General features: G+C 37.3%; 3 protein-coding genes across 3 annotated transcripts; 1 reads left to right on the forward strand and 2 right to left on the reverse strand.

The window, feature by feature from the left end:
* Positions 1–4,794: 4,794 nt before the first annotated feature.
* LOC121774438 lies at positions 4,795–7,230 on the reverse strand. Its single transcript, XM_042171315.1, has 5 exons — positions 6,655–7,230; positions 6,168–6,468; positions 5,887–5,999; positions 5,153–5,337; positions 4,795–5,095 (listed from the first exon to the last, which is right to left on the reverse strand). Exons 1-5 carry the CDS (start codon positions 7,228–7,230, stop codon positions 4,795–4,797), a joined length of 1,476 nt encoding a protein of 491 aa, XP_042027249.1.
* A 1,390-nt stretch (positions 7,231–8,620) lies between these two features.
* LOC121774678 lies at positions 8,621–9,823 on the forward strand. The gene is made up of 2 exons (XM_042171531.1): positions 8,621–9,103; positions 9,592–9,823. The coding sequence occupies exons 1-2, from the start codon at positions 8,637–8,639 to the stop codon at positions 9,746–9,748; spliced, it is 624 nt and encodes a 207-aa protein (XP_042027465.1). The 5' UTR covers positions 8,621–8,636; the 3' UTR covers positions 9,749–9,823.
* A 742-nt stretch (positions 9,824–10,565) lies between these two features.
* Positions 10,566–12,462, reverse strand: LOC121774041. Its single transcript, XM_042170958.1, has 3 exons — positions 12,018–12,462; positions 11,802–11,915; positions 10,566–10,900 (listed from the first exon to the last, which is right to left on the reverse strand). The coding sequence occupies exons 1-3, from the start codon at positions 12,444–12,446 to the stop codon at positions 10,733–10,735; spliced, it is 711 nt and encodes a 236-aa protein (XP_042026892.1). The 5' UTR covers positions 12,447–12,462; the 3' UTR covers positions 10,566–10,732.
* Positions 12,463–23,229: the final 10,767 nt, after the last annotated feature.

Here is a 23,229-nt window from a genome sequence, read left to right on the forward strand (position 1 = left end):
TTGCCGGATAGAACGATACTCTGAGTTGATAAAATGATAGTTTTACCGGATAGAATGATACTCTGAGTTGATAAAATGATAGTTTTGCCTGATAGAATGATACTCTGAGTTGATAAAATGATAGTTTTGCCGGATAGAATAATACTCTGAGTTGATATAATGATACTTTTACTGATTTGTAGGTATGTACATAAAATGATAGTTTTGTTGGATAGAATGATACTCTGAGTTGATACATACTTTTACTGATTTGTAGGTATGTACATAAAATGATAGTTTTGCCGGATAGAATGATACTCTGAGTTGATACAATGATACTTTTACTGATTTGTAGGTATGTACATCAAATGATAGTTTTGCCGGATAGAAAGATACTCTGAGTTGATACAATGATACTTTTACTGATTTGTAGGTATGTACATATAAAATGATACTTCTGACCTATAAAATGACAAAATGATACTCACAGCAGATAAAATGATACTTCTGACTGATAAAATGATAATCTTGTATTCGAAACCACTATTACAACCACCAGTTTTGCCTCTTCTTCTTCTTCTTCTCCACGATGCAACCCCAAAAGGTTTTTACATCACAAAATCCAAAATGAAAAAAAATTACAAAGCAACGAAAATAAACATAAGAGAACTCTTTGAAGAGAGAATACAAAAAGGATGGTTTTATATTGATTTAAACTACCAATGAACTCCCGACAAATTCAAACGAACAGTCATTCAAATTACACTTAAAGACGCAAAATCTTTGCACAGGGGCATAACATTGGAACAAGTCACAAGCATACATTATATGTAAATTGCCTTTAATCTGTTGTATCATGAACGCTTCTCCAATTTGTACAAATAAAGGATCAGAAGGATCTAGAAGATACGTGCAGCACCATCTTGGATCACCATTAACAGTGTTCCAGTAATTAAACAGAAAAATGATAATTTTGCCCTTAATATATCTGAAATATAATAGTTTTATTTGATAAAATGATAGTTTTGTTAGATTAAATCTAGACCACATATTTTAAAAATGTGTGGTGGAGATTTAGTTATAGGGTTATCACATAAATATGGGTTATCATTATAACGCACCTATATATATATGGGTGTGTTAAGGTCCTTCGCAGCTTTTCAGTCCAATGTTCTTTTTAATCACAACCCTTCGATCCTTGAATTGGATGGTTGTGATGATCTGCATTATTTGATGAAAAATTTGCATTATTAGTCGGTGTGCATTATTCAACTGAAAATCTGCATTATTACATTTTAATGGTGCATTATTAGTCGGTGTGCATTATTCAACTGAAAATCTGCATTATTAAATGACACGTGGCATCAATCTAACCGTCGGATGACAAAATCGTGGGGCTGAGATTAAAAAGAACAATATAACAAAAGATACAAAAAGGAAATGAATGCATCCCTATATATATATGGAGATGAACAAAGCATAACTAATATTAAGTGAATAACTAGAGAACAAATCTCAGCCACACATTATCTTAATCCAATGACTAAAATAAGTAAGCATTTTTAGTTAATAAAAATTGCATAGGGGTATTTTAGGAAATCAACCTTGTTCTCATATTTTCACATACACACACCATTCACGCTCACACACAAACACACACTCTCTCCTTCTCCCACGAAGGAGGTGGCGGAGCAGCTTGCACCTCCTCTCCTCGTTGATTGTTTGCTTCGTTTCTTCTTCGTAATGATTTTTTAGGTGTCGTTTTCAGAGTTGTGCTATGGTTGTATTCCAGCTAATTTTAATTTATTAGTTTGCTGACTTGTTTTGAAGATTGGACTTTTTCAAATCGATTAGCAAATTCTAGTTTTCCTACCTTCTTCGAATTTTATCTGAGTGTCGATCAAGCAAACAAACTCTTGTCGCGATGTGTAGTGAAAAAAACAATGGCAATTTGGTTTCTGGATCGAATCACGTTTCAGCTGAAAAGAAGGGCCAAAAATTGACACTCTTTGAAGATCTTCTTCAGGATTCAGACGCTGTAAATTCGAATAGTGATGTATTCAACAGCAATTCTTGCCCCTCCGACTGCGAGAGCGGCGTTTTCGGTGGCGAAAAAAAGATCGGAAATTCAGTCGGAAATGGCGGTGGGGAGGAGATTTATGGGATAATTACGAAATTCTAATCGATGATGTTGTTGCACCCACCCCAGATTTGTCTTCTTGTTCGATGGAGAGCCCGAGTGTAGCCCTCAGGTGTTTCAGGTCAATGGGAATGTTAAGCAGCCCGCAGGTGTCTCAGTGAAATATATTATGCATTACAGTGATGTATATTGTGCATTACAGTGATGTATATTTATGCATGCTTATAGTGTATTGTTTTTCATTTTAGGGAAGTATATTGAGCAATTAGTGAACTACAATATGCTTACATTGAAGTGTATTGAGCATGCCTTAACATGGAGTATATTGAGCATACAGTGATGCATATTGTGCATTACAGTGATGCATATTTCTGCATGCTTATAGTGAATTATTTTTCATTTTAGGGAAGTATATTGAGCAATTAGTGAACTACAATATGCTTATAGTGAAGTGTATTGAGCATGCTTGATATGGAGCATATTGAGCATATAGTGATGTATATTGTGCATTACTGTGATGTATATAGTGTATTACAGTGATGTATATTTTTGCATGTTTATAGTGAATTATTTTTCATTTTAGGGAAGTATATTGAGCAATTAGTGAACTACAATATGCTTACAGTGAAGTGTATTGAGCATGCCTTGACATGAAGTATATTGAGCATATAGTGATGTATATTTCTGCATGCTTATAGTGAATTGTTTTTCATTTTAGGGAAGTATATTGTTCATATAGTGAAGTATATTCTGCATGCCTTATAGTGATTTAATATGTTATTTATTATATATATATTTGTTATGGATATTCGTCTCTAAATAGAATAATGGATATTCATTTCTAAAATTATAAACTTTAATCAAATTTGTGTTTTTCACTGATTCTAAAATTCATAGTTACTGTGCAATCAAGAGAAATAAAATTTGAAATATTTTAAAATATAAAAAGAAAATAAGAGAGAAAAAATAGTGGAATATCTACTTGTTTCCCAAATAATTAAGGTACAGACATTTTCGGTGAGAGGAGGAAAATATGTTGTAATTAAGTTAACAAAGTTTTGAAGATGAATTATTTCCACAGAAGATAAGTTGCAACTTGATAGAACCACAGCCGCATAATTCAATAAACAAAAGCAATAACAATGAATCAACGACCAAAAACTGCCGGAAATGGGCATCTCAACGCAGTGGTTGGGGTGCACAGCCAATTTCCTATGCCACCGACCTTCTCCCGCGCAGCTGGGAAGCACAAATCCAATAGCTTAGCCTTAGTTCTGTTGAGAAGCGCCGCCGATCAGGTGAAACCATTGAAGTGGGCGGTTAGGGTCACCGAACAACAACTCCCGCCAAAATATGATGTTAATAAAATAGATCTCTGTAACAAAAAATCAAAGATACATCACTTTAACCATGTAACACATCACTATAGCCATGTTTTTACTTCACTGATGTTAACAAAATAGATCACTATAACAAAAAATCAAAGAAACATCACTCTAACCCTGGAACACATCACTATAACCATGTTTTTACTTCACTGATGTTAATAAAATAGATCACTATAAGAAACCTCACTCTAACCGTGGAATACATCACTATAACCATGTTTTTACTTCACTGATGTTAACAAAATAGATCACTATAAGAAACCTCACTCTAACCATGGAACACATCACTATAACCCTGTTTTTACTTCACTGATGTTAACAAAATAAATCACTATAATAAAAAATCAAAGAAACATCAATATAACCCTAGAACACATCACTATAACCATGTTTTTACTTCATTGATGTTAATAAAATAGATCACTATAACAAAAAATCAAAGAAACCTCACTCTAACCCTGGAACGCATCACTCTAACCATGTTTTTACTTCACTGATGTTAACAAAATAGATCACTATAACAAAATATCACAGAAACATCACCCGTTTCCATTAGTTTCCATTAGTTTGTCAAATATATTTCCGTCCAGATGCTGCTCAAATCTCAATCGCCCATTTCCGCCGCAATCCAGAAGCAACAAAGGCACAAATTCTACGAATTCTGGTGATTAAAGGCTAATTTTAATTTAGCGGCGGGACCCATTAGAATAGATATGCAATGTGAAGTTGGGTTGTTGATGCGAACACGTCACACCCATAAGAAAATCAGAATTCATGCTTGTTTGTTTAATTACTAGCATTTAATTTGAACCAAATCGATCAAAGTCCAAATCTGATGAGTACCGCCGCAATCTCTGTCGTGGGTCTGGCCAGTTGGGGCCAGAGGACATGCCGACGACGTCCGCCACGAGCGGCTCTAGTGGAGGCGGCGAAGCCCCAATCACTTAGAGGCGGCGGTGAAGAGGAGGGCTGAAGAAAAATTCTCTAAATGAGAGAGATTCATGTTTTACCTAGATTTGTTTGTTAAATGACTATTTTACCCCGCCTACTTATATTGTGAAGTCATTTTCTGGATCAGTTTTGAAATCCTAAGCTAATTTTTTAACGCTTGATTTCTTAATCTTGCGGTTGAAATTATTCTCTAGTTATATACTTAAGGAGTACTTGCCCTATATCACTGCTCTATATATATTATAAAAAAAACAATAATAAAAATTCTAAAAATGCATAAATATAATACATAAAATTAATCCAAAACAAGTTTGACAAAAAAAATAATACAGTTTGCTAAAGCGGCGGCAACTGAATTCTACGTGTTTTCGTCGATTGAAAACGCTGCGGGATCGGCTCGTTATCAATCGTTGAAAAAATATCCTTCTCAATATACACAACTAGGCTGTCATTCATCCACTCGTCTCCCATTCGATTTCGTAATTCAGTCTTGATAGTCTTCATTGCAGAAAATGCTCTCTCAATAGAAGCAGTAGCAACAGGTAAAACCAAGGTCAGCTCAATAATCCGATAGACCAATGGAAAAACTAAATGCTTCTTAGTTTTGACCATTTTCATAGCAAAACTTCCCAAATCACTAAGCGCAACAAATTGAGGATCACACCGCACATTAGCAATAAAATTACTAACTTACCGTGGAAGATGTAAACATTCGCTAGCAGAGAAGTCATCGGGATATAAAGTAGCAATATGAATGACTTGATGCTCATTGAATTCAGAGAACGAATTTCTTAGATCAAGACACGCTATGCATTTTAGCAAGTCGGTGCTAGCTTCAGAAAACCGATTATTCATCTCTTGTATAATTAAATCAACAACCTTAATATTGCAGCCACAATAAGTTAATGGCAAGTAAATATATCGATAAAAATATGAATAAAAATACTAGATTACCTGATAAAAAATCTCTACCCGATAATGATGTAAGTTTGTGATCAACTCTGCTCCGTGCTTTTTTCGACCAGGGCGTGGTATGATGTCCTCCATATTAACTTGTGAAATATTATGCAACTCACAAAATCTATTTGTTTGGTCTAACATGGCTTCCCATCCATCCTCCCTAAAACTTTGCAATTGATGTTTCACACTTTGGATCAATGATATAGCTTGTACAATGTTTTGATCTTTCCGTTGTAGGGCATGAGACAATTCATTTGTAGTTCCTAGTAAGTGTTTCAAGAAGTGCAAAGTAAAAACAAACTCATAATTATCCATCCTTTCGATCAAGCCTTCAGTAGTACTTCTATTATCAAGGATAGTGGCATCATCTCTTACAATTTATGACACTTTCTCAACCACATGCCACATAGAGCATAAACGAAGCAATGTAGAGTAATGTGAGCCCCAACGAGTGTCTCCTGGTCTGACCAAACTACTTTCTTGATTTTGACCTCTTGCACTAGTCACTTCTTCATCATTAAGTTGTACAACTAATCTTTCCTGTTGCAACTTCCTAAGTTGATCCTTTCTCTTATAAGATGCTGCAACCATATTCACAATCATAGAGATATAGTTAAAAGAATCCTTCACAACTCTAACACACTTAGTAACAACAACAATTATTAATTGGAGTTGGTGATAGAAACAATGGATGTACATTGCATAAGGATTTTCTTGCAATATTAGAGATTTCAATCCGTTGAACTCACCTCGCATATTTGAAGCTCCATCGTATCCTTGACCTCTCACTCTGGATAGAGATGAATTATGCTTCGATAATAAATCATCAATAGCATTTTTCAAAGAACGAGAACAAGTGTCAGTTACGTGTACAATCCCAAAAAATCGCTCAATCACATATCCTTCACTATTCACGTATCTTAAAACAACACCCATTTGTTCCTTCAATGAAACATCTCGAGCCTCATCAACCAAGATAGTGAAAACTCTATCCCCAATATCTTTGACTATGGCAAGTATGACTTCTGAAGCACAAGCATTTGCTAATTCCTTTTGAATTCATGGAGAAGTCATCTGATTATTAGCAGGAGCATTTGTACCAAACACTTTGGAAGCATCGACATTATGTTGACCAAGCCATTGAAGCAACTCAAGAAAATTACCTAGATTTGAAGAACTACTTGATTCATTGTGTCCACGAAAAGGCAATCCCTATTTTAAAAGAAAACGAGTCACATCCAATGAAGCAGTCAACCGAACACGATATGCAACTTCCGCCTTACGAGTATTTGCTCGAAATACATTTGCCACACTGTGCCTTTGATCTTGAAAAGCTTCAAACTGAATTCGAGCATAATTGTGACAACTATTTGCAGCCCCAACATGTTGATTGAATTTTTGTAGTGCATTTTTCCAATTGTTAAAGCCTGTCTTTGTAAAAGCATCTTCTACATATCGACCTCCTTTATCCGATTGCTTGAAAAGATAGCACCAAAAGCAAAAGGCTGCATTTTTTGATTCACTATACTCTAACCATGGAAATTTTGTAAACCAAGCATCTTGAAAACTTCTTTCTTGAATACCATATTTCTTTTTCGGATATGTATTCCTAATTGGTTGGCAAGGACCTCTAACCAAATACTCTCTCCGTACTCTATCCCGAATAGCAACATCAAAAGCCTCTATTGACTTTCGTTTTCCTGGATCAGCATCAATATCATTCCAATCCAATTCAACTTCTATTGTAGACTGATTTTCTACTGATTCAACAATTCTAGTAGTTGGAGCAGATGAAGAACCACCACTTTGCATTTTTTTTAAAGTAACGTTCCATCTTCTGTATTAGCAATTTAGCAAAATAGTTCAATAAATCACAAAATACTATGTGAATAAAAGTTATGAATCTAAAGTATCTAACACATTGTGATTGTGTAAACTATGAGAAAAGAAAAGGAAAAACTGACCTTCACCGATTAAAGTTGGAAGAAGACAAGTAATTCTCGTTTGGAATTTGTGGGAGAAGTTTTGTTTTTTGTTTCTGTTGTTTGGAATAACTTTGAATGGTGTAGGGCTGGACAAAGACAAAATCCTTTTTAGTTTTTAATTAATTATTTTTAGTGATAAAGCGTTGGGTAAAATCAATATTTAAAAGTGTTATTTAATAACTTTAAAATGGGGTGACACTTTTATTTTGTAAAGCTAACACGTCTAACACGTGCCATTTAAATAGGGAGTAGGCATTAACTTTTTCTATTTTTATTTTTTTAAGTTAAAGGGTTTGATAGCTGTTAATTAGTTCATCTTCTTCCTTCTTTCCAACTCTATCTCTATTCACCGCCATTGTTGTAGTTAGTTTTTAACTATAATTTTATTTCAAGCCCCTCCTTCCATTAAACCTCTAATAATTTAGACACTAAAGATATTCCCTTGGGAAGGGCTGAAGATACATTCCAAAAAAATATGAAAATTTTTGCAATAGAAATTTATTAAAAAACGTTTGGGGAGGGCTTAAGCCCCTCATCACTTCAACGTGTGTCCGCCACTGGTCGAAAATCGTGAGTTGAAGAAGTTGCATTGGTGAGGTGGCAGGGTCCAAAATCGATCCCTCGCCGAAGAGATCTAACGATAAATCAATGTCGTCAACATTGATTGAAGAAATAGATTAATTATCGGTTCATTTCATTCATAAAAAAGATTACAATATTATTTAAAAAGTGGATTGATAAATTAATAAATTATACTACCTCCGTCCCTTAAAAATATAAACTTTTAATTTTAGGAAGTAGACCCCACAATCCACTAACATGTTTCCACTTCTTTTTTTCTTTAGTCTTTCTTACTTTATCTATTTTTTCTTTTTTCTCTTCCTTTATCAATTTATTTCCCTTAATTTACCAGTTACTATGTATTAAAACTCTGCCGTTTTAAATTTTTTTTTGTTTTTCAAATATAGAGATAGTAGGAGTATTTTATATCAAGTGGAATGGATAATATATTCGTAGAATTTGTATGGCTATCCTTGATATCTGATTTTAACGGTACGTGAAGCATAAACTCCCACAAATATAGCTAATAAAGACTGAAAGTTTAATGCAAATATAGAATAGAGAGAAAAAAAAAGTTAGCATGCATGAGGACCTCTTGATTAGCACACCACAAACCTTCCAATCTATCAATTCCCATAAAAAAAGGAGAGATAAAATCAAGGTAGACGAACAATGGGAGACGATACCGCGGCGGCACGCCGAGTAATGGTGGTGGCTGACGGCAGCCGCGAGGCCGCCGGAGCGCTACAATACGCCCTCTCGCACGCGGTCGTGGACAACGACACCTTGATCCTCCTCCACGTCGAGCACGCGGCCCCACCCCCCAAGACCGGCTTCGGCGGCTTGTTAAAGAATCCAATATCCCCGGCTGCCCCCCGTCTCGGGGTGCCCACCTCTTCCGGTGAGGGAAGTGTCGGTGGTCGTAGTGGACGTGGAGGAGGAGGAGAGGTGGATTTTCTCGATGGGATGAAGCGCGCGTGCGCGGCTGCTAAGCCGATGGTGAAGGTGGCGGTGGAGAAGGCGGAGGTGGCGGAAGGAAAGGAGAAGGGCGCGGTCATTGTTGCCCACAGCGCCGCTAGCAATGTTGAGCTTCTTATTATAGGCCAAAAGAGGAGTTCTTTTTCCAAATCGATTTTAGGGTGAGTTTCTGATTTGAATCAAAAGTTTGAAAGTTGATTGATTAATGAACGGTGGTGTAATCCGTTGCTAACTTTATTAAGTTGTTAATTCTGTTAACTCATTAATGTAGGGGATGTTCGGTTTGCAAGATTGTATTAGGGATTACATTTGTTGTGTGTTTGATTCATGAGATTCAACCCCCCTATAACTAAAGTAATCTCACAACTCAATCATAGATTGTATCTTGGTATTATTTTATCTTGCAAACCGAACACCACCGTGGTGTATTACAAATGTCAACATAAACTTAGTTTAAATTTTAATACACTGTTTTGACATTGATATTTTAAAATGTCAATAAAATATATTAAAATGTCAACACAAATTTATTTGATATTTTAATGTGATTGTGTTGACATTTTTAATATACTGCGCGGATAAGTTAGCAAGTTAGTAATTTAAGAAATGTATAATGCAGCCCTTAATGAATGTTGGTATTGTTATGTAGGGCTAGAAGAGGCTTGTCGCTGAAAGGATTGGCCGACACGGCGGAGTACGCGGTTGAGAATAGTAAATGCACATGTGTTGCAGTGCAGAGAAAAGCTAACGGAGGAGGATATCTTCTTAATAGTAAAACACATAAAAATTTCTGGCTCTTGGCATAAAATAACAACTCTTGATTATATATGATTTTTTAGATTTACTATGAGGCATTAATTGTTGTGGAGTATTATATATACTCCTACTACATATGTATTTCTGAATTTTATTGATTTTTAACATTTAGTTGAATGCATCCTTAAACATGAAGATAAGAAGCATATGAGATTGAATGCAACAGTGAGATAAAAAGATTAGGCACATGAGCCAATAATGATGCAGTTGAGCTTCATGAGAATGTTAGTAGTGATTACTGCGATAAGCAAAATAACTTGCATCAGATCAGATTAATACTAGGTTTACTTGATTCTTATTAACAAATGAAAATCTAACATATATGGAGTATAATCCCTTTTGAATTACAGATATGTAATCCTTTTTGAATTAAAATGAGCACTAATCATGAAATATTCTAAACATATTTAACCCACTAATGCCTCCTTGGAAGATTGTATGATAAAAATAGTAAAAGAAAAGCACATGATTTCTAGTCATGCCCGATAACCACTCCGGCACGACCACTTTTGATATTTACCATCTACTTACGTGTACTTCGATTATGAAGGGTAGTTTTGTTTTGTTTCCTGTATTTTTATCAGTATTAGTATTTGTTAAAAAGATGGAGATTATTAGGAATACCGAATATGTGCAAGTTTGTTTTAACAGTAGATGTTACTCTTGATCATACAGGTAATTATTTTTCAGTCTGAGTAAAAGGTATATAAAATAAAGATCGGTAGTCAGTTTTTTCAAATGGTAAGAGTATAGTGAAGTGAAGCCAAACACTTGACTCGAGTTTCAAATTGATCGTGTCTATTAGCAAAGAAACAAATCAATGAACATATACTGATACCCCAGCAAAATTCTTTATACATGAAAATTAATCACAAGATGTATGTATGAGGTGTAGATTACACAAGAGAACGAGCATGTCTAATATTTGATCAGTCAGTCAGTCACTAGAAACCTTCGAGATAGAAGATTTATCCTCAGTTGTTTCGGAAATTAGTGAGTTTGTAGTAGCAGTTGTTCCCAGAAAGCAGAATCTGGTAACCATCACCACAAGGGCACTTGAAATGGAGGACTAGGGATTCTCCACTTTTCTCCACAAACACAGCTTCTTGTGAAGGAATTTCAGCCTCGCCTTCGCACTCTTCCTGCAACGTTACACCACCAATTCCTTTAATAACAGCTAATCAACATCAATCACAATGCGCCATATAAATTGTTCAAATCTAACCCTTATTATAGTTGCAACTGAGTGTATGATATAACAAAACTACAACAACACTAGATATGATGATAAACAGTGTCGGTAGAAGCATGCTCTGAGTTAAAGCGTACATTAACAGTGTTCAACTGTATAAAAACCCAGTATTCAATAAAAGCAATTAGAATACCATGATATATGATGTATGAAAAAAATGGCAACATCAGTCCTATGAAACATGTAAACAAACTTCAGAAGCATCGATAAAACCAAGGTCCATTTCACAAGGACCAAAGACTGAATTTACTGAACTCAAAGCAGTATCAAAGACAAAACATAGCTGAAGAAATAAAAAAACACTTAAAGAAGTTTTCCAAATAAATTAGAAAAAATTCGTCTGGTTTTGACCCAAGCGAAAAATAATAAGCTAAAAGGTAAGAAAACATTTCGAGTTTCATCATAACACAACCAAAGCAGTTTAACAGAAATCTGAATCACTTACTAAAGTAACTTATTATTACAGATCCTGAAATATCAATAAGTCCTTTCCAAACTAGAGATGGTAAACAAGCTAAGGCCGTAACAGTTTAACTGATCATAAAAAGGCAAACCCCTAAATTCAAAAGAAGCAGAAAACACAAGAAACATTCATTTGATCAAACACAATGCAAACAGAAATACTAACATAATCATTATTGAGGGTTGTTGTATAAACATCACAGAGCAAAATGGAATAACAATAAGGCAGATACTTGAATTTATGAAATTTATGAGCAAAATATTGAAGGAATTTGTGGATATTGAATTAATAATTAAAACTAGGAGGAATTTGTGAAAAGAATCAAGACCTTGGGATCGTTATCATTCTCAGATTCAAGATTTTCCTCATCGCCGTCTTCACTGGCAACTTGATTCCACCACTCGCTCATCACTTTCAGCCGCTCCTTCATCCTCTTCAACCTCTGTCCTAATTGAAAAAAACCTAATTAATCGCTTTTCCCCCAAATCAGTTGACCAAGAGAAAAAAAAACGACACGTATTTAAAAATTTTAAAAAAAACAAGCCTTGGCACTGGGATTCTCTCCGCGGGTGGGAGACCTAGAAGGTTTCCTCCCGGCGAATGGGCGCGGCGGAGTGGCGGCGAAGACAGGAATCGGAGCGGACATTGTGCGGTGCAGAGAGGGCACAATTTCTTGACCAGCATTGACTGGAGCTGGAGAATTGGGAATTTCCGACGATCTTGTTGGCGCCGCCGCGGAATTGGTGGTTCCAGGAGAATAAATGGGCTCCGAAATAGTGCGGCGGAGCGGCGCGGGGGTGAAATACTGAGAAAGGGAGAGTTTCTTGTAGCCGAAGTGGTCGTGATCGGAGGAGGGGTTGAGAGTGGGCCTTTTAGGGAGGGATTCTTGAAGAATCGATCGGGATAGAGGGGACTGTCTCTTTCCGGTTGAGAGGTGATCGCTGATGTTGCCTTGAATTTCTTCATCACCCATCTTTGCTGCAACTGAATTTTTCATAAATTGGGAGTGGAGGGAAAGGGAAACACTCGCGCTGTATATATTGCTAGTGTTAGCGACTTCAAGGGCCTTTCGGTCATTTCGTCTAGGCAGACTAGTTCCTCATTCCATTTTTATGAACATACTCCTTTTGTTCCGTTACACAATAAAAGTCATATTTTGTCATTTTGGTCCGTCCCACAATAAGAGTCTTATTTCACTTTTATTATAAATACTCCTTCCGTTCCAATAAAGATGCAACATTTGATTTCCGGCACGGGATTTTATACAGTGTTGTTTTGTGTGTTAATAAAGAGAGAGTAAAGTAAGAGAAAAGAAAAATTAGAGATAGTGTTGTTTCCATTTCAGGAAACGTTTCACTTTTGTTGGACAACTCAAAAAGGAAAACGTTTCATTTGTAATGGAACAGAGAGAGTAGTAAGTATGGTCTCATTCCACGAACTTATTTCATTCACATTTTGTTATTAAACTAATACTCCCTCCGTCCCGCTTTAGGAGTCTCGGTTGAGTTGGACACATGTTTTAAGAATGTGTTTGAGTGTGTAATAAATAATGTTGTAGTGGATGTTGGGACCCACTTTTAATTGAGAGTGTAATAAATAAATATTGTAGTGGATGTTTGGACCCACTTTTGACACTTTTTTACTTACTTTGTAGGCATTTTTTATTAGTTTATCCCAACCGGGACTCCTAAAGCGGGACGCCCAAAATTGATCAACCACGACTCCTAAGAGCATGCGCAGCGGTGGCGTCCGTCGCCACCGCCGTCCGCGCCGCTGGCACGGACGCTATTCGCCGCCGCTGCGTTTGCGCCGCTAGCACGGCGCTGCTCGATGTATCGAGCACGTCCGTGCCAGCGGACGCACACGTGGCGCGCTCCCATTCGTCAACGGCATAGCCGTTGTGTTTAAACATTATTTATATTTTTTTAAAAAAATCGGTATTTAATTATAAATAATGCTAAAAAATAAAAAAAAAATTCCAAATCCCAAAAATATGGCCATTTTTTTCCCGTTTTTTCTGAATTTTTTTGATTTTTTTTGATTTTTTTTTTCTTCCAAAAATCATCTATAAATACACACATTCATCACTCATTTATCACATCAATTCATCTCTCATTCATCTCTCATTTATAATTCTTATACAAACTATCAACACATTCAACATTCACTCAAAACATCTAATGGATTTCACTCATCTCATGGCGGAAGCGGAGCGCGAAGAACAAGAATACTACGAACAACATCGTGCCGCTTACGAAGCATATGTCGCGGTGAATACCCCCGCTCATCCTCCTCAACGCACTAGATCAAATCGCCGCTACATCCATCGTGACCGGGAGGGAGCCCACGAAAGGCTCGTTGCCGACTACTTTGCCGACCATCCGCGGTTTCCGGCAGATTACTTCAGGTGCCGTTTTCGCATGTCAAAGCACTTGTTCATGCGAATTGTCAACACATTGTCCGCACGTGTTGAATACTTTCAAACAGGTGTAGATGCAGTCGGCCGGCAAAGTATCACGGCGTTGCAGAAGTGTACGTGTGCCATCCGACAACTCGCTACTGGGCAAACGGCCGACATCTTCGACGAGTATTTGCATATCGGTGAGTCCACTGGAATCCTTTGTTTAAAGAATTTTTGTGAGGGCGTTCGTTCTGCTTTTGGGGATGAATTCCTTCGGGCACCCACCACCGATGATTGCCAACGGTTGCTTCGTCTTCACGAATCAGTCCATGGCTTTCCCGGAATGCTTGGCAGCATTGACTGCATGCATTGGAGGTGGAAGAATTGCCCGACTGCTTGGAGGGGGTAACACTTAAGCGGTCACAAAGGCGGCGGCCCAACACTTATCCTTGAGGTGGTCGCCGACTATCGCCTATGGATTTGGCATGCATATTTCGGCGTTGCCGGATCCAACAACGACTTGAACGTGCTCTATTCTTCACCACTCTTCAATGATGTGATGAATGGTGTAGCACCGGCGATCGACTTCACCATCAACGGAAATACATACCGCATGGGTTACTATCTCGCCGATGGTATCTACCCAAGGTGGTCGACGTTCGTGAAGACGCTCCACAACCCGCACGACCCGAGACGGGTTCTTTTTGCGCAGCGTCAAGAGTCAGCGCGGAAGGACGTCGAAAGAGCCTTCGGGGGTCCTTCAAGCTCGATTCAACATTGTGAAGGCCCCGGCTCGGCTGTGGTACGTGAATAATATCGCCGACATCATGTTCACGTGTATTATATTACACAACATGATTATAGCCGACGAAGGGCCGAGGGCGGCTAGCTTCTACGACGAGGACGAAGCCGGAAGCTCAACAGCGAGGTCTCCCCCACGCCGAGGCGAGCATACGACGGTTGGCCAGAGGATCGAGACAAGACACACAATGCGCGATACTCGAATCCACAATCAACTACAAGAAGACCTAATCAACCACATGTGGGCGAAATTCGGCAACGAGTAGTGGTTTTTTTAATTTTTAGGATTTTAATTATGTAATTTTTAATTTTTAGGATTTTAATTATGTAATTTTTCATTTTTAGGATTTTAATTATGTAATGTTTAATTTTATTTGTCATTTGTAATATTTATTGTGGTTTTTAAATGGATTTTAATATTATGGAAATGTTATTGTTTAATTGAATTTTAAATTAATTGTGCTCGTCCTTGCGGAAGAGCACAGTTGTGGGTGTTGTGCTCTTGCCAGAGAGCAGGCATGAATAGTACCGCCCGGGCCCACAACCGTGCCGCTGGCAAGAGCACGGTTGTGGATGCTCTAAAGTTGGACGGAGAGAGTACATAACCGTGGGACTCATATTCTATTAATTTATTCAATCTCAGGTCATAATCACATTGGACTCCTGTTAGGGAGTAATATCTAATGCTATTTATTCTAGAGATAGTGCTGAATCTTTGTTTGTACTAATCAATATGCTATTGTGTTGCTGCTTCAATGACTATTTACCTCTTTTAAACTTATTCAATCTTAAGAGTTTTTCAGGATTGTTGCCTACAAGGAGTAATTTCGAGACTTTAGATTATTACGTCTATATTTTACTTACTCATGTCCTCTAGAAATAAAAAAATCTTTCATTTTTCGTCCATTCTTTAAAAATAGAAATTTTCTATTTAAAGAAATTTCTTTCTTTCTGATGAAGTGAAACTCATTTTTCCGGTTTTTCATTAACACTTTTTATTTCTCTCTTGCTTTACTGATTTTACATTAAAACTCATACTCCCTCCGTCCCGGGCTACTCGCTCCTTTCCTTTTCGGCACGGAGATTAAGGAATGAGTGTATAGGAAAGTAAAAAATTACGGCTGTAGGTGAAAATTTTTACTAAAAATGGAAAGAGTGCAAGTAACTTGGGACGCCCAATAAGGAAATAAGTGCGAGTAGTGCGGGACTGAGAGAGTATTATTTATAAATTTTTTATTTTTAGGGGATGAAAGGAGTAACTTAGTATAGAGGGGGTTAAGGAGTTAATATTTACATTAAGAGGGATGTAAACAAATGCAAATTCTAAACATTGTACAAATTCAAAACTATGATTTGAACCGTTAGAAAATATCAACAAATTACAAAATAACAGCAACAGAAAATATTAACACCGTGTTGACATTGTGTTGATATTGTGTTGACACTATATTGACATTGTGCTGACATCGAAATCTTAAAATTTTACACAGTGTTGATATTGTGTTGACGTTGTGTTAACACTGTGTTGAAAAATTTAGAGTTTGACATACAGTTGTCTTAAACTTCGTGCCAAAAAGTTTCGCTTCAACTATAAGGGAATTGAGGGAGTATTTATTGAAATCCGCGAGCCTTAATCTTATCCACTCATTTTAAGATCTAATAGTGTGAAATTGGTCTTAGTTATGGATTGGATACTATATGCATTTCACATTACCCTTAATCGTAATCCTTCATTTATCATACACCATAATCAATTTTTCTAAATTCAAAACTAAATAATCCAAACAATTCAATCGTATTGCAACATATCGATATTATTTACCTCATCTATTTCCCCCAAATATTCTGGAACAATGATCATTGACTTCTCAAATGACGACATAGTAGAGTTAAGAGTGTTTCTAAAACTTAAGTTCTATCCTTACAGATAAAACAAGTAGAGTAATTCTCACAACCCGCAACAAAATTATTGCAAAGCACGATCAATATGAGCATAAGATGAAGCTTTAAGACCCCAACAAAAGTTGGGAAGCATTCATTAACAACACCAATATCACATGTCTAGAAGAATTAGAGAGTATAGGCAGACAAATCGTGAAAAAATGCTATGGTCTGCCATTAGTAATAAGTGTGGTAGGAGGCTTACTTGTGGATACTCAAAACAAGAGTAGATGGCAGCAAGTTCTCGACCAAATAGATTCCAATATCCTGGAAAACAACGTAACAAATATTTTTGGGTTGAGTTATCATAATTTATATCCCCAACTGAAAGCATGCTTCTTATGTCTAGCCTTTTTCAAGGAAGACAAACTATCTATTCAAATGAGTTAATAAGCATATGGTATGCACGAGGTTTGATCCAAGAGAGAGGAAGTAGAAGTATTGAAGACATGGGAAGAGGTTATTTAAATGAGTTGGTTAATCGAAGCCTGCTGCAAATTCAGGATCTAACCATCGATGGTCGAGTCAATAGTTTTCGCCTCCATGATCTTCTTCGCGATGTATATGTTACGGACGTTCTCCGTAACGCGGCCGGTTAACTAACTTCTCGGAGAGATAAGGTGATCGAACCTTCGACGTGCTCGAAGGAAAGCTCACGAATTGCTGATTTTCGGACGTTCTCCGATGAACAACAATTTGGAAACGAAATATGATATTCTTGTTACTCAAGACAAGTTTGTGGAAAATAATATATTCATTGAGTGCTTAAAAAAGATAACAGTCTATCTTATTTATAATGCTACTGACTTAATGAATAAGAAACAAATATCTAAATAAATATGGGAAAGATATGGTGAATAAGGGAAAACTAAATAATTAGAAGATCCTAAGAGATATGATAGATATGATCGTATCAACTCCCCCACGGTTAAAATTCACCTTGTCCTCAAGGTGGGAACCATGAACCATTGACGAGAGTTGAAAGCAAAAGCTTTTACGAGGCGTCTCCTCCTGGATCAAACACATATCGAGCAACTGAATATCTCCCTTTATCACCTCCATCAAAAATCAACAACGGAGACCCAATGTGGCTAGAAAAATTCCATGCCAAAACAAAAAGCTTGTCAACGCTTCCAAGAATGCTCAAACATGACGTGTCATTGCGCGGAGGGATCAACCTCGCATCGGTGTCGAGCGATGTTGATCGAGGATTCAGACTTGTAGCATCCCTAACATGCAAATCCCCATAGATAAAGGCAATCTCTTTCAAATGTATTGGAAAGGACGGTGCAACTTTATTTCCAACTAATGCACACAGATAAGCACCACCATTTTCACTAAAACAATTCTCAACAACATCGTGAGATGTCATTCGAGCAGCATCGAGAGATGCGACGACCTTCTTAACTTCATCAGTGGAATCGTCCTCCTCTACATCGTCTAACAATGCCTCTTCCTCCTTCTCTTTACTCATATCGGGGCTGCGCGGTGGGTAGATTTCCGCAAAAGATGAAACTTGTTGGTCGTCGAGTCTGCCATCTCTACCTTCCCTAGATCCCCGATTCTCACTAGGCAAGCAACGATCCATGAGTTTCCTTGCTACAGTCTCTAATATGGAGTTCTCTGAATCACAATGCTCCTCCTCTAATATGGAGTTCTCTAAATCACAAGGCTCTGCATCTAATATGGAGTCCTTTGAATCACAAAGCCTCTCGTCGCCGTCTAGTGTTGGCGAATGCGTGTGAGTAACGACCTCTCCATAACATCTGCCATCATCTACCTCACTCCGCAAGCGATGCGGCAGTGGTGGCTGTGGCAAAGGTCGGAAGTTTACAAACCCACGGTCAAGGGGATCCACATGTGTTGGTGGTTCATGTGACGAGTATTCCTGCTGTTTCGGCGGGTCCCAACAGTTGGGCTGACCGTAAGTCGGTGCCCCGTAGGGTGTGGTTGATTCCCGCTGCGGCTGCCACCTTCTCGGCGGATCCCAGCAATTAGGTAGGGGCTGTTCATATGCCGAGTACCCACGGAGAGTGTGTTGTCCCTGTGTCTCCCGACAGGTAGGCTGAATGGACGCACATGTGTTGTGCTGTCGTCGGTAGGGATCCGGCTGTTCATAGGGGGGAAATCTCATTGGGTTTCGGCGACCAGGGTGGTGCGACATCCGGCGAGCAGGTAGCGGCTCATATGCGGCCCGGCCGAACTGTTGCCGATGGCGCGGAGGGTCCCAGGGAGGCAGCGAATAGTACGGCAGGTCTTGAGCCGGCTGTGGAGGTGGCTCCGGCCGCGGACGAGTGCGAATCTCTCTGCAAAAATCGTAGGACGTCTGCTGTGCATACGTTGCTTTAGACGCAAGCAAGTTTGTCCTACGCCGTTCGATTTTGTCACAACGTGTTTCCAACCTGGTGATAGCGGCATCCAATTGATCGAATAGGTGTTCATAACGCCCCAATCCGGTGTAGTTGCGTGACATGATGACGTTGAACGGCGGCGGTGAAGCTCGGTAGTGGGAGGTGATCGGGGCAGGTCCTGTGACTGTTTTTTTTTTTTTGGGAATATGGATGAACTAAGACGGGGAATGAGCACGGGATGAAAGCACCAGTTGTTACGGACGTTCTCCGTAACGCGGCCGGTTAACTAACTTCTCGGAGAGATAAGGTGATCGAACCTTCGACGTGCTCGAAGGAAAGCTCACGAATTGCTGATTTTCGGACGTTCTCCGATGAACAACAATTTGGAAACGAAATATGATATTCTTGTTACTCAAGACAAGTTTGTGGAAAATAATATATTCATTGAGTGTTTAAAAAAGATAACAGTCTATCCTATTTATAATGCTACTGACTTAATGAATAAGAAACAAATATCTAAATAAATATGGGAAAGATATGGTGAATAAGGGAAAACTAAATAATTAGAAGATCCTAAGAGATATGATAGATATGATCGTATCAGTATACTTACGCAAAACAGAGGAGGAAATGGTTGTGAAGATTATAAAGGGAGAGGAGGGAGGATGTTCATCTGAAACCTCTTCATCATGTTGTCTACAACACATCTTTTGAAAGCTTCTCCTCAAATCAGAATAAGTATCTTCGATCTGTTTTCCTCTTTAATATAGGGTATTTTAGTGTAGATATTTCATCTCGTTACTAGAAGAACTTTGAACTCCTTAAGATACTCTATCTTGATGGTTTTTGGTTTAAGAAATTGCCAAACTCTTTTTTGTGCTTGGTTGGATTGAAGTACATGAAAATAAATACACATCGGAGTGGGGTTTATTTGAAACTCCCAAGTTGGTTTAGTGACTTTTAAAGGCTCGAGTTTCTTTACGTTGAATATGCAGAGTTCACAGGTGTTGCACTGAAAATGGAAAGCTTGCGTGAGTTCGGCACATGTTATGCAAGAGGCAGAGCCATGAAAGTCTCGTAGTGGAAAAGTATAGAGAGTTTGAAGGGTATCAGACTAGAGGATTGGGTGGAGATGAGCTCAGGACTAATGCCTAATTCTCATCTTTGTGAATTGCACATAATTTTAGAGGGTTCTGTCATTGGTGATGATGATTGTGATGATATGGTAAGAAGGGGAAGAGCGTTGCTACAAAAGATGACGAATCTTGTGAAACTACACCTAAAGTTTCAAAGTTGGAGTGGCTGTAGCCAAGATACATTGTAAAAATTAATTCTGAATCTCGAGAGTCTAACATTACTTAAGCTTATTTCGTATTTTTCCAACTTCACATGTTCCGCTGCTAGTGTGTTCCCTCCCAATCTATGTAACCTAACATTTTCCAGCATGAAAGATGTTTCGATGGAAGAGTTGGGTATGCTACCAAAGCTACAATATCTCACCTTAAAGCGTTTGAGAACTTCTCACAAGATATACTAGATGAAGATATTGCATGACGGGTTCCCCTGCCTCAAGGCCATTTCCCTCAAAAATATGATTGGTCTGAAAAGTATCAGCGTAGCAAAAGGTGGAATGTCGTGCCTTGAACAAATTCGGATTTGTGAGTGCCCAGATCTGATGGGTACTGATCATCTGCCCAAACACATCATCATCTGGAGGTGAAGCTACTTAACTGGTTATGTTTTGTTACTCCTCCGTATACATACGTCTATAAAGTTGGCCTCATTTCAGGTTCTAACTTGTGAGAAACAAAGTGGAGTTGGAGTGACGAGTTGAAGGCTCAAGTTCAAGACTTGAGGTATCTTCCGGTTTATCACATTTCAATTTATTTGTATCAAATTTTTATTCAAGAGATGGGGATGGATCAATGTTTGTAATCTATTAGGCTATTGTCTTGCTTAGGGTTGGGTCGATACGGTATATTATACCGAAAATTTTGTATCGTTATCGTATCGAAAATATCGATATAAAAGAATTTCATATTGTTACCGTATCGAAAGTTTCGGTATACCGGATTTCGGTATAACGAAATTTCGGTATGGATAATATCTATACCGTTACCGTATCGAAATTTCAGTATATCATACCGAATTTCGGTATACCGTTCTGAACGGTATATCGAAATTAAATGGATATCTATTTATGATTTTAGGGTTTCCAATAAATATTTTTTGAATATATAAATAAATTAAATAGATATCTATTTATGATTTTAGAGTTTCCAATAAATATTTTTTGAATATATATATATAAATTAAATGGATATCTATTTATGATTTTAAACTTTTAATACGTATTGATTTTCGATATAATTCAATACGTATTGATTTTCGATATAATCAATACGTATTGAATTATCGATACATACCGTTTATATTGATTTATCGATACATACCGTTTATATTGAATTATCGATATATACCGTTTACGATTTTCGATAATTCATTACGTATTAATTTTCGATATATTTTGGTATACCGATAATATCTATATATATCGTATATTCGATATAAAACGATATACCTCAGTATAAAAAATCCATATCATTATCGTATCGAAAACTTACGATACAGTATTATATCGTGCCGAAAATTTCGGTATACCAAAAATTCGATATTTTTTGATATTTTTCAGTACAATAGATCGATATTCCGTTTTTTCGGTATATTTACCCAGCCCTGGTCTCTTGCTTGCTTCTTTGTGTGCTTCTATCATTATATACCATTCCTCTATATTATTTTCTATTATTTTACATGTTCTCCGCTTTAACTATTAATTATCGTATTGCCAAAACACGTGCGAAAAAAGAAATGTGTCATTTAAGGTTGAACGAAGGGAATATCTTTCAAACTTATTTAATTATGCCTATATGGAGTACTCCCTCCGTCCCATTTTATGTGAATTATTTCTTTTGGGCACAGGTTTTTATGAGTGAAAAAAAGTAGAGAGAAAAAGTAAGAGAGATATAGTGTTACTCCCTCCGTCCCATAATAGATGGCACACTTGGGAATTGACACGGGATTTTAGGTGATGTTGTTGTGTGTGTTAGGTGGAGAGAAAAAATAGTATATTTATATTAATGTGAGGGATTGATTTTTCCAAAAAAGAAAATGCGACATCTTTTGTGGGACAAACTAAAAAAGAAAGCGTGACATCTATTATGGGACGAAGGGAGTATTTTTTTGGCAAAAAAAATGTCTCATTTTTAGTGGGACTACCTAAAAAGTAGGGGTGTGCATTCGGATTTCGGTTCGGCTTTTTGCCAAAACCGAACCAAAACCGAAAAACCGAATTTAGTTCAAAATCCGAACCGAACCGAACCCGAAAAACCGAAACCGAAAAACCGAAAACCGAACTTAAAAATCGAAAAAACCCGAACAAAACCGAAAAAACCCGAAAAAAAACCGAAAAAACCAGAAAAAAATAAATATAATATAAATATATATTTATATATGTGTATTTTATTTTATTTTATTTTATATATACTAATAGAATATTTATATAATATAAAATTAATAATACATACTCCCTCCGTCCCGGACTACTCGCACATTTCCTTTTCGGCACGTAGATTAAGGAATGAGTGTATAGCAAAGTCAACAATTGCGGTTGTAGGTGATAATTTTTACTAAAAATGGAAAGAGTGCAAATAACTTGGGACGCCCAGAAAGGAAATAAGTGCAACTAGTCCGGGACGGAGGGAGTATAATATATATTATATAGTAGAATATATTAAAAGAATATATATATTATATATAATATAATATATTAAATTAATAGAATATATATAATTCGGTTTTTCGGTTTTTTTCTTCGCCCGAACCGAACCGAACCGAAAAACCAATTTTTTTTTTATTTTTAAAACCGAACCGAACCGAAAAACCGAACCGAATTTCAAAATTTCGGTTTGGTTCGGTTCGGATATTCGGTTTCCGGTTTTTTTGCTCACCCCTACTAAAAAGGAATACGTCTCGCTTATAATGAGACGGTGGAAGTAGTATTTAGTAGTGGGAGCTATGGACATAGAGATGCCATAGGTAATCGAGTCTATTTTTAGTTAGTACTTCCTCTGTTTGCGAATATGAGTTCCATTTTTCCATTTTGGTTCGTCTGCGATTAAGTGTCCTAGTTCATAATTACCATAAATGGTAAAGTGGCCCCATATTCCACCAACTTTCTTCCGTTCACATATTATTTAAAATTA

The sequence above is a fragment of the Salvia splendens genome, chromosome 17 (assembly GCF_004379255.2).
Source record: "Salvia splendens isolate huo1 chromosome 17, SspV2, whole genome shotgun sequence".
Classification (NCBI taxonomy): Eukaryota; Viridiplantae; Streptophyta; class Magnoliopsida; order Lamiales; family Lamiaceae; genus Salvia; species Salvia splendens.